Source organism: Megalops cyprinoides, chromosome 13 (assembly GCF_013368585.1).
Source record: "Megalops cyprinoides isolate fMegCyp1 chromosome 13, fMegCyp1.pri, whole genome shotgun sequence".
NCBI classification, from domain to species: domain Eukaryota; kingdom Metazoa; phylum Chordata; class Actinopteri; order Elopiformes; family Megalopidae; genus Megalops; species Megalops cyprinoides.
Genome location: NC_050595.1, coordinates 17332116 through 17352613, shown reverse-complemented (window position 1 = coordinate 17352613; position 20498 = coordinate 17332116). Strand labels below are relative to the sequence as shown.

Sequence of the window (20498 nt, the reverse complement as noted above, 5' to 3'; positions counted from 1 at the left end):
GTGCGCTTCTATTCTCATTATAGTCCCATTATCTATTCGCACTACATTTACCATTTTGCACATCTATTCTCATTGTAGTCCCTAGGTCTATTCACACCACAGCTCCCACTATGCACTTTTATTCACACTATAGTCCCCACAATGCACATCCCTTTTCAGCACCTGGACTGCTGTATTGCTGATCAAACGTCAAACTTCACTCCCCATTTTCCTGTATGACATGCAGTTCAGAAGCACATACTGTATAAGGCACATGGAGATCATGTAAGGCTGTACAGAAATAGAAACAATTTTGCCTGTGTATTCTATTTTCAATCACTGTTTCATCTGAACTCCTTTCTCATGCATTCTGCCTCTGATGCACAGTGAAGAGCCGATGTGATGGCCAGTGTGGCATGCGTTCAGTCCAGAGAGATGTGAAGTGCTTCCTGCCTGTTTACTGGCTGTGTCCAGCATAAAGGGAAGCCTGGTGCATTCTGGGGAATGTCTCACATTTAGAATCCTTAAACTTAGTCAGTGGTACTGCTCTTTTTGGCCACTTCCCTCTGATGTAGGAAGACTTTGACACTTACATAGTGTATATCAAATTACATAGCTGTATCAAACTTATTAATATATGAATATATAAATGCAAGTTTAAATCTGTGGTTGTGCATCAAGCTTTGCCTTATGGTAGAACGGCTAAGGAGCGTGAAGATATGAAATTAACTCTCTTGTGGATATTTTAAACCAAGAGTTCTAGCAGCAGCTCAGTGGTGCTGTGAAGCACTGCCACCGTAAACACTGTAGAGATGATCCAAAAACTATGTTACAGTAACACATGCCATTGTTTGAACAAAAAAGGATCATTATATTGAGGAAGAATTTTGAGAGGATGAGCTCAGGGTGCTGCGTTGTCATTATGTGTGATGATTTGACGGCTCCACCTAGTGGCTGAACATTAGTCCTGCACCCGGTGTTAAATGTCTTAGTTAACTCAAGAGAAGCTGTTTAATATTAGTATAATTCTTGTATTTTGTTACTCAGCCATTTAAAATGATATGTATGGTCAGGGAATACTTCTTCAGCCTGCCTAGCCATACTGTATGTTGTGTGTGTATGCATATATTGGAGGTTTATGCTGTTTGCATCAGTTTTTGCATCACTGTTTGGGATGGCATTAATGTGGTGTTTGCTATAAATTCAGGAGATAAGATCAGGAGACTTCTGTAGAACGACACCTGGGGCAGTGAAGTATGGGATCCTCTGCATTTCCCAGCCCTGGTTCTGGGGGTAAAGTGTATGTTGTGGTGTTTTCCACTCGTTTAACAGTTAATTGGGTTTGATTGAGCTGTTAATTGGCTGAGGGCATTGAAGGGAAAAAGCATTCCTTTGTAAACGTTTGGAATGTGTCTGAGCACTGCCTGGGGTGGAATAGCAGTCCACCTTTGTGTCGTTCAGATGTCCTGTATGGGGCCTCGAATGTAATCTCCTGAAAAGCTGGAACAGAATCTATACAGCTAAATGTGGAACAGGATCTTTGCTGCTGAAGGTAGAACAGGATATTTACTGCTAATCCTGGAACAGTATCTTTACAGCTAATGGTAAAACAGGATCTGTACTGCTGAAGGTGTAGCTGGGTTTTTACTGCTGGAAGCGGAAGAGGATGTTTTGTTATATATTATGAAGATTTGAAACTCGTTGTTTGCGCTTTGCTCCACATTTATTTTTACAGGTTGTAATGACTGGAACACCTTTGTGTGCTATAACAGGTGAACAGGTGTAATGTAATATTCCCCTGTGTATTCATTCTGTTGCTTTTGTTCATTCTGAGCAGACCTTGGGATGGTGCATTCAGACTTCAGTCAAAACAGTGAGCTTCTGATATGACATTTTCCTGCCTGTAGACTTTGTAAAAACATATGATATATCATATGAATCTAAAAATGTTCTGCTCAAATGCATTAGTAGAGCTGGGAGATTGCTGTCAGTCTGGGTCTGGGTGAGTCTATTTGATCTTTAACCTGAGCTCTTCCCCAGGATGCTCCAGTCTTATATCTACCTTGTGATTTACCGCCATCATGTGGCTGCTTGTTGAATTGCACTCATGGCTTTCCCTCTGTTTTCCCTAATGTGCGATGTTGGTAACAGAATTCAATTTAATTAAATTACATTTAATTTGTGTAGGAAATTTGTCACAGAGCAGCTTTACAAGTATCCCAGATCTAAAGCCTCAAGAGTAAGCTTGCCATGACAGTGGCGAGGAAAAACTGCAAGGAAAAAATTGAGCAGAGCCCACCTCAATGGGGGAACCCATCTGCCTGTAGGGCTGAGGGCTGGCACAGTCATGAGGGCACAGGTACACTGTCAGCATCAGTATATAGGGCATACATGTGTGTGGGATTTTTGCGTCTTGACTGGTTTTTAAATTCAGTGTTTGTTGTTTGTGTGGTAGGGAAGTTGAACATTTTCTGCTTTGGATCACCTACCATTGTGTGTAAGACTAGGAGCTAAATATTTTTCTCTGCTTTTGTACTTTCTCTGCTGTGTACAGACCCTCACTGCAGTACACTCAGAGCCACAACATCATTTAGGAGATACAGAGCTGGTTTACATCCAGGCTCACAATTTAATTTAGGCCCCATTCACTGGAATGGCAGGGATGACTGAGAGGTCTCAGAGAGCTACCCTTTGAAGTCCTGCTGCACTGGGGAATTTATCTCAGATTACAGCAGAGCCATCTGGGCTCCTTTTACCATTGCACCCCATGCAATTATCTATGTTTTATTTACATGCCTCGTATTTAAGGATATCATCATGCTTTGCAGGTAAGCTCTTAAAGATGTGTCCTTAGTGAGTTCAAGTGTGGAATGAGTATTTTGAAAGTATAAACGCACATGGCCGTCATCCACATACCACAGCAAAAGCACAGTATGCTTTCAAGCAGAAAAAAGAGATTACGGGGTTTAAATGAACCGCTATAAAAATTCACCTTTTCACTCGCTTGGTTAGGGGTGGAAAGTGCTTTTGCTGTACCCGGATTCCAGCAGCAGGGGGTGCTCTCAAGGCTCTTTCGCATTCTCTCCATCTGGGGTTTCCTGTATAAACACACGCACATGGCTCTCCCCATCCAGTCCCCCCTACCCTAACCCTGCTTTACCACAAAATCCCTCCTCACAGAAACCGTTACTCTGGTGGAACATTTAATGCGCTGGTCTCCGGTTACGACTTCCCTAGCACACGACGCAGTGTTCCAGCTCGCCACAGTCTGGCCCAGACCCCTGCCCCAACCAGGGAGAAGCCTAGAGAGACAGACAATGCGAGACGGACAGAGAGAGGCCTGGAGAGACAGACAATGTGAGATGGAGAGAGAAATACGGGACAGATAAACAGCGTGAGATGGAGAGAGAGAAAGAGACCACAGAAGGAATGACAGAGAGGAGCAGATTCGGAGTGAAGAGCGCTTTACTGCTAGGCCCCTAAATCAGCTCTCCCCTCCCCACTGCTGAACACATAAGGGAAGTATTCAGTGGTGAACCTCAACAATTTTCCCTGTGAATTTCGCAGATTTGAGACACCCCATGTGCGATAACTGTGTTGAAACTGAAACTGACTAAACAGAATTGAATGGAGTGTATGTGTGCTTCAGTGTGAGAGCTGCCCCTGTTCAGGGCAGTGCTGGGAGAAAGTCATCCCAAATGCTCTGACTGCTGCTTTTCCACTCCTCTTCCCCTCTTACACTTTTTCCACTTCTCTCCCCTATTGCACTCTCACTTCAGCTCCTGTTAAACCCCCTTCCTACCCCAGAGCTCTCTCATTCGCTGCTCTGTTATTTCACCTGCCTGTGATATAGTGGCAGATTTATGTGGGTGGCTGCCATAAGAGCCCCTCTGTGACTCTATCTCCACTATCGAATGGGGAGGGGGGCCCTCACTGTGAAACAGGCAGTGTTGCATTCCACATGTGGCATTTTCCTCTCATAAACCCTTTACTGCTGGAACTGTGTCGCAGACCCCCCTCTAGAAGTGAAACCCTCCGTGCCACAGTGACCCCCATGGGAGGCCAGCATCAGGATGGCGGTGTTTCGAGTGGGGATGGGGTATGATTGACTGTGACCCCTGCTCTGGGGTTGTGAGCCTGACCCAGGGTAGGCCCGTAAAGCCAGTTTTAACGATATACATCACAATGAAAAGGTAGCTACATTCTGACCTCCTTCCACTGCGCCTGTGTGAAGGTTTTCTCAGCTAGAATAACCAATTAGATCTTTCACCTCTTCATAGCAGGTAATGGCCACAAGTTTCATTTGATGTCACAGCTGTGCATTCCATTGTTTTACCTTTTGATTTAGCAAATGACCATTTGTGAAATGGTGAATTTTATTCATGTTATCATCAAAATATTACATTTTCTGTTGCAGTAGAGCTGCCAAAAAGAGCTGACATGCACACAAACACACACACACTCAAACACACACACACACACGCTAATCTGGAAACGCAATCATTTTAACAAATCGTAACACAAAGATGCACATGTGCAAGCAGTTATGAAACATTTCTTCCTGTTGCAAAAATTAAGGGGAAAAAAAGCACATGAATGTGGGTTAACTGAGCCTCTAACTTTCAGCACAAAGTCCAGCACTAGCTCTATCTCACTCTGAGCAGGCCTTTTTGACAGACTGAGATACTGCACATTTCACCAGAGGTGATGCAGGACTAGATCTTGCACAGTAGATTGATTTACCTGAAGATCTGTGAAATAATACTTACTGCAAAACATGATGCACATGTGCTTTGTTGGGAAGGAGTCTTGTTCTATGCTCCACCAAATGAACACTGCAGCTCTTGCTCAAAAGGCTAACACAGCAGTAGAGTGGTGTGTGGTGAGAATGTGAGTGTGTGTGTGAGGAAGTGAATGTGTGGTTGTGTGTATGAGAGAGTGAGTGTGTGTTTGTGCATGTGCGTGTGAGAGACACCAATCAGCAGCCATGGCCCTTGTGAATCTTCTTCCAATCCCTTGATCCTCACGGAGCAGGATTGTTCACTCCCATTCTGGTCTTATTTCACTTATTTACTAGTGCAGCTGAACACTTCAGCATCATGGGTTCTTAATTTGACAGGTACTCCTGTGACACAGGTAGACTCCCTCTCACACCAGCATGGTCCCGCTCATTTCTCTCTCGCTGTCCCTCTCTCACACCTCTCACGCTGTTGATTGTGAGTCGGACTGTCAGTGCGTATGGAGCAGGGCTGGGGTGGAGGCACTGAGCGGGACCATGCAGGATCAGGCCTTAGAGCCCGAGAGCCAGCACTGAGACTGCAGTCAACAACAGTGGCCTGAAGCTGAGGGCAAAGCACTTAGAAAATCTGCTGGAGTGGGATGCTTGGGGTTCAGCCCAAGACTAAACTTGCGAAGACTGATGACCACTTAAGTCTGTCTAGGTCTTGGCCTCCCTGTGAAATCTGTGGGCCCTGGCTGGGATCCCATTACCATGGGAACTGCCGAGGTTCTAAACTCGTGAATTCCTTCACCTGGATTCAGCTGAGCTCAGAGCTGTCTGCTAGCGAGCTGCTGAAATGTGAACTGCTCTCACAGTGCTGTGTGCAGAGGCGTTTGAGTGGGGACAGACCGTCAGGCAGGTCTTTGTGCGTCTCTACATCCTCCTCCACTCTGTGCTCACACCTACACATGAGCCGATGTGCCTCCAGCAGAAAGACCTGTATTTACACATCACTCACAAAGAGGGCAATTCAGACCTGGGGGCTGAGGAACGCAGCATCCTTGCAGTTGTTTATTTAATTTTTTACATTTTTTTTCCTCTCTTTTTCAGTCTGTCTTCGAAATTACCAATTGCACAATTACCAATTGTACTTTTCAGTTCATCTCACCTGTAGCACCCTCTGCATTTGCAGTGGACAGCTGACACATGATAAATACAGATGAATTTATGCTTCATTTACCTGGCAGACACTCTGATACAGAGCCATTTTCATAGCCATAATGGCAAAATACATAGTGCAGTCACCAGGGCAACAAGAGAAAGTGACAGAACAGGGAGTTACAATAAATAAAATATAAGGTGTCAAGTTTAGAAGATATAGACATGCAGCGATAACTGCACCCAGTGCTTTAAAAGGCCTTTAAAGAAGCTTCTCCTTTCATAGCATCTCCTTTCGTGTTCCTAACAATTCAGCAACAATAAAGCAACAAATGCTATGATTTATTCTTTATGAATGTGTGCAGATATGCATGTGTGCGTATATGTGTGTGTGTATGTGTATCTGTGTGTGTGTGTGTGTGTGTGTGTGTGTGTGTGTGTGTGTGTGTGCGAGTGTGTGTGTATGTGTATCTGTGTGTGTGTGTGTGTGCGTGTGTGTGTGTTTGTGTGTGTGTGTGTGTGTGTGTGTGTGCGAGTGGGTATCTGTCTGTGTGTGTGTGTGTGTGTGTGTGTGTGTGTGTGTGTGTGCGCGGGTGGGTATCTGTCTGTGTGTGTGTGTGTGTGTGTGTGTGTGTGTGTGTGTGTGAGTGTGTGAGTGTGTGTGTGTATGTGTGTGTGTGTGTGTGTGCACTCATTGGGGAGGGCACTTCCAGACCTGGCCCCTGGTGCTCTCCTTCTCCTAAATCACAGTACAGCAGGGTCGGTCTGGGAGTTTTAGCATCTGAATTGGTATTTCCAGCTAAACAATCCCATTCCAGCCCAGCAGCTGTTTGGCAGAGCAGGCTGGGATAGCAGCGGCTCTATAAGAGCAGAGCGTTTCACGGCCCTTTGTAAATGTGCCTGTCATTTTGCTCCAAGTACTGTTTTTAGAAGAGGAAACCCGGGTGACCTTTATTGGGGTTATTTTTAGTGTGATTTAATGTCCCATATTTGCCGTTGCAGTAGTACCTGTGGCTTGTGTCCAGTACTCTGTCATAGTCAACGTTTCCCGCATTCCTGGACTCCGCAGGCCCTCGCTCACCTATGAGGGGCTCCAGCTGATGTCACTGCGTTTCAGTGATACTGACTGCTGTCGCACTGCTGCTCACTTTGGGTTAAGCTTCATGTGACTTGAATGAATCACCAACGCAGTGCAATTACAGTTCAGCAAGTTCCACATAACTGCATGTAAGTGTTGTTTACATACGCAAATCCAAAACTGGTGTACTGGCATAAAAGATTAAGGCTGGTTTCATGGTCAGGTTTATGGTTGTGGTCAGGTTATGCTTTGATTTGGAGAGAGGGTAAAACTGAGGTTTGGGTGTGGCATATTCTTGGCATTTAAGGGTTCTTCAGATAACCTGTAAAATGGCAAAGTCATGGTTTCATATTCCTTTGTTTATACATCAAAACATCATCGTTACCCATTAATTACTCAGGAGTTTCAATGTTATTCCGCTGGTTTCTTGCATGTTTAGGCGTTATCCATACCTTTGAATACTGAGGGTTCATACAAGGTCCTTAAAGTACTTGAATCTGGTGACTAAAAATTCAAGTACTGGAATACCTGGAAAATTGGGCGATATATGAATCACGCCCCTTTAGAAGTACCTGAAGAATTAGAATTAAGGATTATCTATAAATTTGAATAAATCTATTCCAGCATTCTGTGCAATTTCATTTCTTTTCTTCCATGAAACAAGCATGTCTAGAGCGTCAATGACAAGGCAGTTACGGCACATGCCCTCACAAAAATGGTTGTATGAGGTCCTTGAAAATAAAAATTAGTGCTTGAAAAAGTGCTCGAAAGTCCTTGAATATGATAAACTGATCTCTGTATGAACGCTGTACTTTTAGCATGTGTAAAAGTCAGAATAATGTACTGCAGTATGGCATTGTGACAAGCCTCTCATCTCTGTTTGCGCTGATGACTAACACGCTCTGGGAGTCTGTGATGCTACTGGCTCATTTTTCACTGCGGACCGTAGAGCTGCATAGACTTGGATGGACTTATGGCTCCTGTAAGCTCATTGAGTGGCATGTGTGTAGAGGCCATGGCTTGTTTTAAATAACGTTTGTAAAAACAGGGTTTGGAAAACGTGGTTTCCTGTTGGTGAAGGGACAGCGGGACACAGCGAGGGGTATATTTAGCCTAAGAGCTGTAGAACGTCAAGCCATTGAGAGGAAACTCAGTGGATGTGTTTTCTAGAGCACATTAGCATTGTAGCATCATTCATGGCGGACATATTTTATCTACCTGTACAGTCTCGGTGGTCCTCCCACACAGTCTGAGCACACTTGGAGTCCTGAACAGTATCACTGATTTTCAGAATTAGTCCAGGGCTGAATCCTTTTATTTCTAACTAGTAGAGGGACAAATTCAATTAGCACTAATTCCAAAATGATGTTCAGTCTCTTGCCAAGCATTAGACTTGGCGATTCTCTTCGAAAAACAGCTGTCCAAACATTTGTCTTTTTTCGCAGAATTAAAAGGCAGACTCAAAACACATCCCTTCATGGAAGACTGCCAGTACTTAATATAGAAAATAACCCCATATATACATGCAGTTGGTACCTCACATGGCCGCAACGTCCCTGATTGGCTGTGGGAGGCCTGAATATCATATAAGCAAATAACTTGCAATCGGAATCCGATGTGAAATGGCAAATTGCAACACCGTGCTGCGCCTCCTGGGCCCAGTTCTGGTCATGGCTTAAACCAAACAAGCTCAGATTGATCCCAGACAAAGATGAGGATCAATGTCCTGCAGACAGCGCCAGGACTGGTGTAAAAACAAACAGAGAGCCACCCTGAGCTCCAAACGGTAGCCGTCCTAGACGGAACGCCACAAAATCACGCCGTGTTGCTCGGCTTCCCAGAAGGCTCCACCACACGATATGATGCATTATCTCCTGATATGCCGTCATATGGAACGCATTTCAGAGCCCCTCTAGTGGGGCCTGTCTTGGTGTTTCCGTGGTCAACCTGAAATAAATAATTATGCTTAAGTCTCTCCAAACCTAACAATTACATGCAGAAAATCACAGCGGCTCTAAGTTTTCCATAAAGATCTTGGAGGAAAAACTTGCGTTTAAAATATATATATATTTTTTTGCTCTTACATTTTTTCCACATGTCTCCAAAAGCGCATAACTGCAAGCTCAATGAAACAAGAGCATGTTCCCTTCTTTAGGACATGACGCAGGAACTCGGCTCGACTCAAAACCACATCTGGACCGAAGTAGGCAGCACAGAACCTATGACCTACAGCCGCAGAGCTGGTGGAATCAGTCCAGGAATGAGAGCTCCTCAGCTCCAGCCAGCTGCAATACATAGACTTATAAGAAAAACTGTTAATGTTTAGTGCAATCTCTTTCGCGTGTGGTGTTTGATCTTATTAGTGCGAGCTCTTGTTAATATGTGGTGTCCAGTGTGGTTAATGTGCACTCACGTTTAGTGTGTGCTGTGCACTGTCATGCCTGTGTGGTATTTGCTGTTGTTAGTTTGTAATGTTTGCTGTTGTTAGTGTATGTATGGTGTTTGCTGTTGTTAGGGTGTGGTGTCAGTGCGTGCTGTTGTTGATACATGGTGTGCTGTTGTTAGGGTGCACTGTCTACTCCAATTTATCTTTCACTCCTCCACTCTTTCTACATAGCAGTGAAGTTTTCCCCTGGTGCTCTTGCAAGAAGAGAAACAAAAAGCATGATTACCACCACTCTTTGTGCAAGCTACTGCATTAAATAGACACATGAAGTGACTGAGGCTCTTTTGTGAGTGCTCTTGAAGATGGGCAGGTTAATGGCTTTTTGTGAAATCCCTCCTGCAGGATCCTGAGTATCTGAGCCTCTGCTGTATGACTGCGTGGTTGTTGAGAGAGGATTTGACCAGAGGGCTGTAGATCTGAATCCTATGTTGATCACTGAAACTGAATAGCTTCAGCAAATATCCAGCTGTCAATCAATGGATTTGTGTTTATTTTAGTGGATATTTCAGTTCAGTTATACTGAGTTTGGTGTCGGTGTGATGTCAGAAAGACTTCTTCACTGTAAGGTAACAGCACATGGAGACTCTCACACTGTGGTCCATCCAGTCCTGCATAGTCTCGGAGGGGAAATTGCTGGAATACCACTAGTCTGCATTCAGGAAAACACAGCTGACTCCTGCTCGTCAGTTCCTACTCTCGCATTGAACTTCTGACCCGCTCATTCAATTCAAGGCTCTTTAACGTTCTTCAATTCTCAACCTCGGTTATTATTAAGACCCACTTTCGCAACAGAAATGTAAGCTTGTCCTCTGCTAACCCCAAAGTTGTTACACAATCTCTCCCTCTATCTTCAAAGGATATCTTTTCATTCCTCGTGTTACGATGGCTGCTGTCCAGCTCTGGGCAGCTGCAGTGGAGTCTGCAGCCTCTTATAAACACCGGGTGACCTGCAGCCACTGAAGGGACTGCAGACACAGAGTGTGGTCAGAGCGGACGGGAATTGTTTAAACGCAGTCGCTAGCCCCGCCTGGGGCAACAGGGTGTGTCCATAGTAACCATGAATGACAGAACTTAAGAGAACTACCATAGCCCTGCTGACCAGGACCCTGATACAGGACCTACAAGATGGGCAAGTCTTGTTAAGATAATCATCACAGTGCCGGTGTTACTATTTACCGTGGACCAACAAGTGCCTCATATGAGTCTGTCTCTAAGCAAATGTACAGCCCTGAAAAACCGCAAGGATTGACACTACAGTAGTGCTAATATACACTACACTGAGATTTACACTGCAGTGGCTTTATCATAGACTACACTGTGATTTACTCTACAGCAGCTCCAGGAATGTTTGGTACCCAAGAATGTATGGTGGTTACATGGGGAATGAAACCGGCATGCCCACAAACTGTCTGGATTTTCAGAACTTCAGAGAATCCGTGGTGTTTGTTACACATGTAAAACAAGGCAAATTCTCATCTGTAAGCAGGAGGATGCCATGCAGCAGCGTCCATGTCACCTGTAAGCAGTGAAGCACCGTGCAGCAGCCAGGACTGCCTGAGAGTGCAGAAGAGACTCCTAGAAGGAGGACCTTTGAGGTTTTTACTGCCATTCGCCTCCTGTTGGTACTCCGTTTCTCAATGGAAAAGCAGGTGTTCATTAGTGGAGATGTTTGTTCAGGGGCTGAGTGCAGCATTTGTAATGACCCCAAGTGAGTGTGACTCTGGGTCATTGGAGTCAGGCGTTTGCTCTTTCATGAAGGAACAGGGAGATTCCATTTCACAACCGCATTAATGAGCTTTATTGCAAGACACATAGGCTGCAGTTATGAGAGGTGTTGTGTGTTCATTGTGTATTGTGTGTCATTAAAAATAGAGATGATCATGACAGCAATAACAGACCTGTGTTGTGCAGATGTTGGAGAGAACCGGTCCCATGATGCATTGCAGTGGATGAAGGTTATGTATGGTCCCTGCTGGAGCGGAGATCCCTGGGGTTTGTGTGCTGAGCCACGGACACACAGTGTGCAACATCTGTGAGAGACACAGGGTCTGGAATGCATTGTAATCTGGTGTTTGTGTACTGTGTTTGCCTTCAGCAACCTCAAAGAGATTTTGCAGGCGCATGCTGAGAGCGAAATTAAAGACTTCCATCAATTTAATTGGTAATAATTAATAATGAAACATGAGCCAAGGGCTGAATGGGCCTCTGTGTGGTTTAATGAAAATCAATGGTCTGAGTCCACGGGCAGCTTAAGTGAAAAAAAAGTGAGTTACGTTATCTGAGTGAATTCTTGTGTTGTCTTGGAAAGCCTTATTTACGCAACGCTTCATAAACCATTTTCTGTGTATTCCAACCATGTGGTTCCTGACAGTTATTTGTAGGAGAAAATTCAATAGTTTATTGCATTCATATTGTATACAATTGTTTGATAGAACTTGGCCTGAAAGAACATTTTCAAGTTAGTGCTTTGAGTTATTCTCTGTTTTCCTTCCTTCCAAATAGTTTTTTGAACAGTAGTTTACATATCTCAGTTGCTTATGAATTTAGCTGTCTGCTCTGTGGAATGATGGGATATGTGTGGTCCTCCAGTTTCCTGGCTCTGTGTGCACACCGGTGGTTTTTAATCAGTGTTCCACTCTCTGACATAGAGGAAAGGAAGCTGTCGCTGAAATCGCTTTGACTTCAAATTGCCAGGATCTGTCTACAGCCAAAAGGAGCATTACACTCCCAGAGGCAATAGGGGAGAGAGGAGGAAATGAGAGGAAGCATGAGAGAAAGAAGGGGAGGAGAAAAAGAGAGAGGGAGATGGAGAGAGATTAGATGGATAGTGAGGTGGATAGTGGACCATGAGCTTTTCCCTCTGGTGTGGTTTAGATGGGAAGGGTAGGAGGATGGACAGAATCCTATGTCAGAACAGACTGCACCTAGATAATCTCCAAACCTCCCCAACAGATGGAGCATCTCCACAACTCTGCCCACTGGTGGTTTGATGATGCAGGCCTGGATGAACCATATGAAAGAGTGCTGTTGGGAGGCTTGGTCTGGATGTCAGCCTTTCGGAGTGCTTTAAGCCTCGGTGCTGCTGGAAGGCGAGGGAGCACACCCCCACACCCCAGAGGCTTGCCCCTTCCTCCGTTCCGCATCCTACAGCGAGTGAAATATCAGCGTGCCAATTTTGGTCAGCAGAACAGCGTCTCGGGGAACAGCCCCCCTCTTGCTGGAAAGACTGACGGAGGCGCTGCACTGCACTGCCCTGGCCCTCTGCCTCTATTCACAGAAAAAGACCTTAATGCTAATTGTAGGTTTCTCTGAAATTTTTCATTCTGTCTCAGTCTTGTCCTCTCTAAAACCAACACTGCAAGATTCTTAGGCTATGAGCTAGGACCCCAGAATATTGGTTTAAACCACTGTATGTAGTCTGGTAGTAGTTACCAAACCCCCTTCCCTGTCTTCCTGGCAATTTGTATCCTTTTGTTGGGAGAAACTCCATTTGTGGGGCCAGCAGGCTATACTGATTAGCCAGTAGTCTTGAGGTGGGTTGGTTAGTCCCGTCTGGGGGAAATTCATTCACATGCTTTAGTCATTACGGTGTTTTTGTTGGGCTCTTGAGAGAGAAGCTTGTACACAGTGCATTTTCCTCTCATTCATCTGCTATTTGCCCATATTAAATACTCAAAAGAAAAATAGAGACATTGGAGAAAATAGTCATGCTCTTAACACGTTAAAGACACATATTTTAGAGGATTGTTTTCGTGTAAAAGACAACACAGTTCCCGATATCATATTTCACTTCTTGCTTTGATTCATTGAACAGAGAGCGCCTGTGTCTCCTGGCAGATATCTCTTCAAACAGAGTCTTGCTGTGACAATATTATTCTACGTTAGCCTTTTGCAGGGCAGGTCAGTGCAGCGGGCTGCTGTGGGCAGTATGTGTTTCAGATGTGCTGCTACTGAGAGTCCCTTATTCCGGTGTGCTTTATCTAACCCCCGAGAAAAACATCAGCCTCACATTCCAGCAATAAGGCACATGCTAGCACCTTCATTTTCTAATCAATTTTTTTAAAAATTCCAATAAAATTGTTAATTTTTAAAATTGTTAAAAACTGCTTATTGTTAGCTAATTGTTAGCTATTAATAAGTGATCATATATTATTATAATGATTAATATCTGTCAACTTTGGTGCCTGCTGCTGTCTTTAATGCACTGCAGGCGGGGGCCATTGAATGTTATTTGCCTTTTGACCTGTCTGTGTTTTTTGTTTGTTTCAGTTTACTCCAAAAGTGTATCACACCTGAATTTCTCAAATTTTAACAATCATTGTAATTTTCTTCATGAAGAGTGGCATGCTTGCAGAAAGAATGACTGCAGTCGTGCAGTGCTTTTCTGTGACTGAAATCGACAGATCGATGCTCTCTTTGCTGCTGAAGAGCAATAGAACAGTAATATGCACTGTTAGGGTACCACACTGTTGGCACTAGGAAAGCTGACTGAGTGAGAATTGCAGTCCGATGAAGAGTCAGAATTATACTCCAATGACTGTGAAGAGTCAGAACTGCTCTCCATGACTGTGAAGAGTCAGAACTGCACTCCGATGACTGTGAAGAGTCAGAACTGCACTCTGATGACTGTGAAGAGTCAGAACTGCACTCCGATGACTGTGAAGAGTCAGAACTGCTCTCCATGACTGTGAAGAGTCAGAACTGCACTCCATGACTGTGAAGAGTCAGAACTGCACTCTGATGGCTGTGAAGAGTCAGAACTGCTCTCCATGACTGTGAAGAGTCAGAACTGCACTCTGATGACATTAAAGAGAGAGCATTAAATGCTCTGATGCTCGAATGCTCTGCTCACACTCTGGTTGCCTCATATGGAAACCTCAGCAGAGCAGAATGGAGGAGCTGTTTAAAAGGAAGTTTGAGAAAGTCTGTACATCAGGGAGAAAGTGCTGTGTACGGTGTGTGTGTGTGTGTGTGTCAGTGTGTGTGCTGGGTGTGTGTCTGTGCACTTATGCTGTGTGGGTCAGTGCATCTATGTGTGTATGAGTACCTGTTAGTGTGCTTGCATATGTGTAGTGTGTATGTGTTGTGTGTATGTATGCATGAGTGAGTGACATTGTGTATGCATGCCTGTGTGTGTTTTTATGTGGGTATGCAGTGTGTGTCTGTGCATGTGTGTGTGTTTGCGTTTATGTGTGTGTGAGTCTGTGTTAGCGTATATACATTTGTGCTGTGTGTATGTGTATCCATGTATGTGTGAGCACATACCAGTGTGTGTGCGTGTACGCGTGTATGTGGTTTGTGTTATGTCTATGTGTGTGTACATCTATATATGTGTGAGTTTGTGACAGTGTGACTGCGTGTGTGTGTGTTTGCGTGTCTGAGTTAAACTGAAGAGAGTGCGCTGGGCCCTCCTCTCTCCTCTCTAACTTCTCGAGTCTCCTCCTACTTCTCTCTGATATACTCAGCACTGTGAGAGCTGCTCCAGTCTGTAACACATGGAGTACTACTGCACCCTGCTACTGTGGAGCTGCAGCCTGCTGCTCGGTGAGAGCCTGTGTGTGTGTCCGTCTTTTTGTCTGCATGTGTGTATCTGTCTCACTGTGTGTGTGTGTGTATGCTGAGATGGGTGGCAGTCTGAACGGTGCCTTCAGACAGGCTGTGAGGCCAGTGACCATCAGTTTCTGATTATTCTGCTGGCTGTGTTGAAACAAAGCTTGTCTCTGGCAAACAGAAATGACAGATTAAACTCTGAGAGGAAGTGTTACTGTGGAAAGAAGATATATCTGACAGTGTACATATGTCCGGCATACAGCCTTAGATATACACTGTCTTCTAATGTAGGGGAAAGTGTGGCAGCACTCAGGCTTGTCATTGTAACTCTCTCTGGGTCTTGTGTGCTGAGATTGTGATGATGGGGATGCTGAGCTGAGGGATGAGACTGAAAGGTTGGCTGTGCTCCTTCACACAGATGGACAAAATATTGTCTCTCATTTAAAGCTGTGAATGCTGCTTAGCTGCAAAAAAGGGAGGGAGAGACCTTACCTTTAAACTTTTCATGATGCTGAAACTGCTCTTTAGTTGCAAACCTGTCAGCATTACCAAGGTTCGCCAGCAGATTCCTTCTCACTTTTACTGTTTGCCAAGGAGTATTGCCATGTGCATCTCCCATTAAATTACTTCAGTCCAAACAAAGAGATTCTGTCACCACATTCAGTTCTGACTAATGAGAATTTTTTTGTTATAACTGGAATGTCATGTGGAGTACAGAAAGGCAGATTGCTCAATTTAGATGCGATTAAGTACAAAGGAATCGGCTATTACTGGCTGATACTTACTGAAACTGCCATGCTCAGTCATGTTCATCATGAAAAAACGGGTGAGTTCTCTGCCTCCCCTCCTTCTTACTCAGTGGATATCACTGATTTGGAGCTCTTAAGTGCACTGGAGATGACATTACCACCCTCGAATGAAATGCTCAAAGTTATCATCAGGTGTCAGCTATCAGCCCCATTCCAGCTGGGACACAGCGCAGCAGAGATATGCTGAGATCAGAATCACGCTACAGAAATGCATGATGGGTCAGAATGACTGTAAGGGAAGGAAGCAGCGCACATTGGTCATGTCATGGCAACAGGATGCTAGAGTATGAAACATAGCTGAAAATTCAAGCACAATAAGGGAGAAGCTTTTGCCATTTTGGTCAGGTAAAGACCTGCATGTCTGTATCATCATTGTGTTCTTGACTGCATGGGCACAGTGTAGACACTGCCTCCCTTTGAGACACGGTACAGTACCTGTACAACACGCAAACCACCTTAGATATAAACTTTACTTGCTGTGGCAGTGGAATGGAATCATGAGTCAGGAGACAGAACAGGAAATCAGAAATCTGCTATCTGATGCATGTTTAAGAGTGCAGTTTAACCTAGATTTTGGTCTGAGAGTCTGAACTTCTGGGCTTCAGTGGGAGTTGCACAGCCAGAAGGTCAAGCATAGGAAATATACATATTTAAATATTTACTTTGTGAGTGGAATTCAGTGCCAGAGCAGAGTTCCTAGGAAAGATGTTTTTATATGGAAGAGAGGAGGGGCTGACTACAGATGGAACACTGTCGGCTCAGATGGGAGAAAAAGCTCCATTAATCAAGAAGAGCAGAGGGTGCGCTGTGTGTGTGTGTTTGTGTGTGTGTGCGCGAGAGAGAGAGAGGCAGGCCCTGTTCTTCATGTGCTGTGTCAGTGCTGTGGCTGAGATTAAAGCCCCAATCTGGGACAGGCGGAGCAGAGAGTGCTTGTCCTGAAAGAATATGGACACATGTGGCTTCAGAATGTTTATATTTGCATCTTCATTATTTACCAGTTGCTGTTATCCAGACCAACTTAGAAAGTGTGAATACAAAGTACATCTAATAATGTGTCAGGTTGTACAAACAGAACATATTCGCACATCTGTCAGTGCCAAACACAGTGTTCACAAGTATGTACTTGGTTCAATGTGAAAGTACAAGGAAATATCTACATTATTATGTTTTATGACATAACTACACCATTCCAAACAACAAGCTACCACATACACTTTAGTAAAATTACCATATATAAAATTACATGTAAGTGGAATGGAAAATTATGAAGTCCCACAGTAAGGGGACTGAGGTATCAGTCTGAGGCAATGAGTCTTCAGTCTGTGACAGAAGGTATCCAGGGACTTTACTGTTCTGAATGATACAGGAAGCTGGTTCCACCACATATCGGCCGAGGCAGATAGAAGACGAGTTATCACTGGTAGCCAGTGGAGGGAGATCAGGATGGGTGCTACCTGACAGAATTTTGAGACGTTGTGAACCAGCTGAGCAGCAGCAGCAGCCATGTGATTGCACATGCAGGGAGGACAGAGAGCAGGGAGTTACGATGGCCCAGGTGGGAGAGAACCAGGGCTTGAACCAAGACTTGGGCTGAGTTGGTAGTGAGGAAGGAATTCCCCTGATGCTGTGCCTGTAGGCCCTATGGACCACTGCTGTGTGATCCATGTATCAGTCCACTGTCAAGTGTCATCCCGAGGTTCTTGACAGTCTGGGAGGCTGAAATGACAGTATCTTCCACAGTGAAGGTCACGTCCTGGAAGGGGGAGATAAGCAGAAGCTCAGTCCAAATTGACCAAATTGAGTCTCAGTTAATGAGTTCAGAGGGAGCATAACAGTAAGCATAACATTGACCTCAGAAACTCTGGAGTAAAGTGACCTTGTGTACAATGAAAACAGAACAAGACCAAACTCTTAGGGGCTCCTGTAGAGAGGCTCCAAGTGTTTGAAATGGCACCTCTCCAGGACACCTGACAGATGCACCCTGATCAATATCAAGTGCAGAACAGTGCTTGAGATGTCCATCACTGCCAAGATACACATGATGGTTTACTGTATCAAAGGCCATCAAGAGGTCTAGGAGGATCAGGACAGCAGTCTGGGAGGCAGCCCTTGCAGTGGTTGCAGTATTTGTGACAGAAAGAAGCATCATATAGGGTGACATTGTGGGGCCTGTAGCCCTGCGTGTGGTGAATTTTGTAAGTCCTGCCACTGTCCGTGTGAACTTCCTCCAGGTGCAGGAGTTTTCCCCCAACAATCAATGCAGTAAATGTTTGTTTGGGCTTGAATGGATGGATGAATCAGCACCAAATCCTTGGGTCTGTATACAGTGCCTGGATTAGTCAGAGGCAGGCTCTGTCTCCCTCACATGTCTGCTGCAGCAGTGTATACTGGTTCTTTGTGATGTCACAGAGGTAGTTTTGGCAAGGAAGACTCAGTGCAGTGGTGAGAGCTTCATATGCAGGCTGACATGGCATGGACCATGCTGTTCGGCAGCTTTGGCTCAGGGTGCGTGTGAGGTGAGAGGACGGAGAAGGAGTGCGTGGTCTGAGCGATGCTCAATCACTGAGTCTCTTCTCAGGTGCGGGCGCTGCAAAGTCTATTACTTCTCAGTACATGTGTAGGTATACAGTCTAGCTGATTTTCAGCACTGTAGCTTGGTAGCTGTTTACAGTGACATGTGTCTCATTTGTCTTAAGGCGTTTGTGGTGGTTATTACAAGTCATCCTCTTTGTGCAAACTCCTCCTCGGTGGAGATTTCTTGCTAATGTGTGCACTCTCACATGGAAAGACTTCCAAAGGATGTAGAAATGAGGCTGCAATGGACAAGTAGGTAGAAGACGTGCTTTGCTGCCACTTCACCTGGATGGGTACCTGATAAACAAATAACTCATGGGCAGCTTGGTGACAGAAAGGTGCCTGATGGACAGGTTAGTGATGGGCAGGTCACATATGGGCAGGTAAGTTACAGGCTGGTCCTGGATGGGTAGGGCTCAGAATGGAAGCAAACAAATGGATGGGATGGCGATGAACAATTTATGATCGTTTGTGAGGTACAGGTTTGTAAAGGATAGTTGAGTGATAGGAGAGTCAGGAACCAGCCAGAGACAGAGCTGCAATCAGCAACCAAGGTTTATTAGAACATAGAACATATTTTCTGAGGTGTGGACCACAAGTCTACCTCACTGACTGCAGAGGCCCTTAATTCTCAGATATCCCCCCCCCACACACACCCAACTTGTCTTATGTTGACCCAACGATGGCTCCAGGCCCTCATGGCCTTGGAGAATTATAGCAAAACCCCTCTTGGGGAATATGACTGTCTCCCCATGGCGCCATTAATTTGCTATTTATTAGGTCATGGTGCCATAAGAAGTCTGCATAGGATTTACTGTATGTATAGAAAATTTATGTGTGAGCATCTGGTGAAGAGGTTAGACAAGAAGTGTGATTCAGATACTTATAGCATAATAGTGTAATATATGTTATATATATATATATATATATATATATATATATATGTATATGTATATATGTATATATGTGCGTGTGTGTGTGTGTGTGTGTGTGTGTATGTATTAGGGGTATAGGTAATGACCAGATTGGTAATGCCCAGGTACTTAATGGACAGGTTAGTGATGCAGGTACGCAATGGGTGGTAGCTGGCACTACCCTTTTCCCTGGCTCAGCAGAAGACTGTGCTCTGTCAGCGTTGCCATAGCGAAGCTCCCGCAGCTTAAAGCTGGGCCAAGAGCATCTTGGCCCGGTTCTGACCACAGCTCCTCAGCAGCAGCAGCCAGGCTGAGGTTTATTTATCTGGGCAGACGGATCCTTATACAGGAAACCCGGCAAGACTCCACCGGCTTCAGGAGCTGCTGATATTGCTGGGAGTATTAAATCTCTCTGCCACGTTCGGCTTTTAAATGGAAACTCAATCATCTCCACACTCGACTCTTGCCTTAGTTTCTTTTTCCCTCCTTTATTTATGCTTTCATTTTTAGGGTAAAATCTGAGCTTTTCTCCATCCGCATGTGGCATTTAGAGATCTGAACCTTCAGTGGGTTGTCCGGAGAGTCCCTTGCGTGCTGATGTCAGCACTCGAGAAAAAGACAGAAACACATTGAGAGCATTTGATATCAGTTAAAGCGACTGTTGGATTATCTCAGTGTGAGGCAACATCTATCAGCAGTAAACTCTTTCTGCGTTTCCCTTGGAAGAGCAGACAGCCTTGTCTTCAAGACAATATTTAGAAAAAAAGTTGAAAGAGTGTCTGAAAATGTGAACCATTCACGCCACAGGAAATTAACAATTTTGGGAATATGCAAATGTTTATCCCTAAACAAGTGCTGGTATTTGTCTCATGCTACAGGAATGGATTTGTGAGTTTGGAAATGATTTGCAGAAGGATACAGATTTCCCCCAGGAGGTAGTTAGAAACACTTAAAAATAGCTGATGGCCAAAATGAGCACTCTGTACATGTATTTTAATCTGGTTCAGACTGGATTCTGGTTCAAAGTAGTGCAGGTCACACTGACTGTATTTATATGTAAGCCACAGTGACTAAATGTAAGTGTCATTCTCTCCTGAGTGCATGAATTCAGAGACAGATCACCATGTTATACAACAGCATCAATGTTTTTATCATTGTAATGAGTTAAAACAACTTGAGAGGCAACTGTATGTTAATAGGGACCAGTATGTTAAAATAAAAGGACAACACAGTTGTTGCAAGGTACGTTCACACATATTTACACGCACAC

The 20498-nt window shown here is 44.5% G+C and overlaps 1 protein-coding gene across 1 annotated transcript in view; it reads left to right on the top strand.

Annotated features, from left to right (window-relative positions):
• Positions 1–14876: 14876 nt before the first annotated feature.
• Positions 14877–20498, top strand: part of itga11a (integrin, alpha 11a) — a 39698-nt gene continuing 34076 nt past the window's right edge. Inside the window, exon 1 of the mRNA XM_036543814.1 lies at positions 14877–14925. Coding sequence (XP_036399707.1) covers positions 14877–14925 — 49 coding nt within the window. The remainder of the gene's footprint in view (positions 14926–20498) is intronic.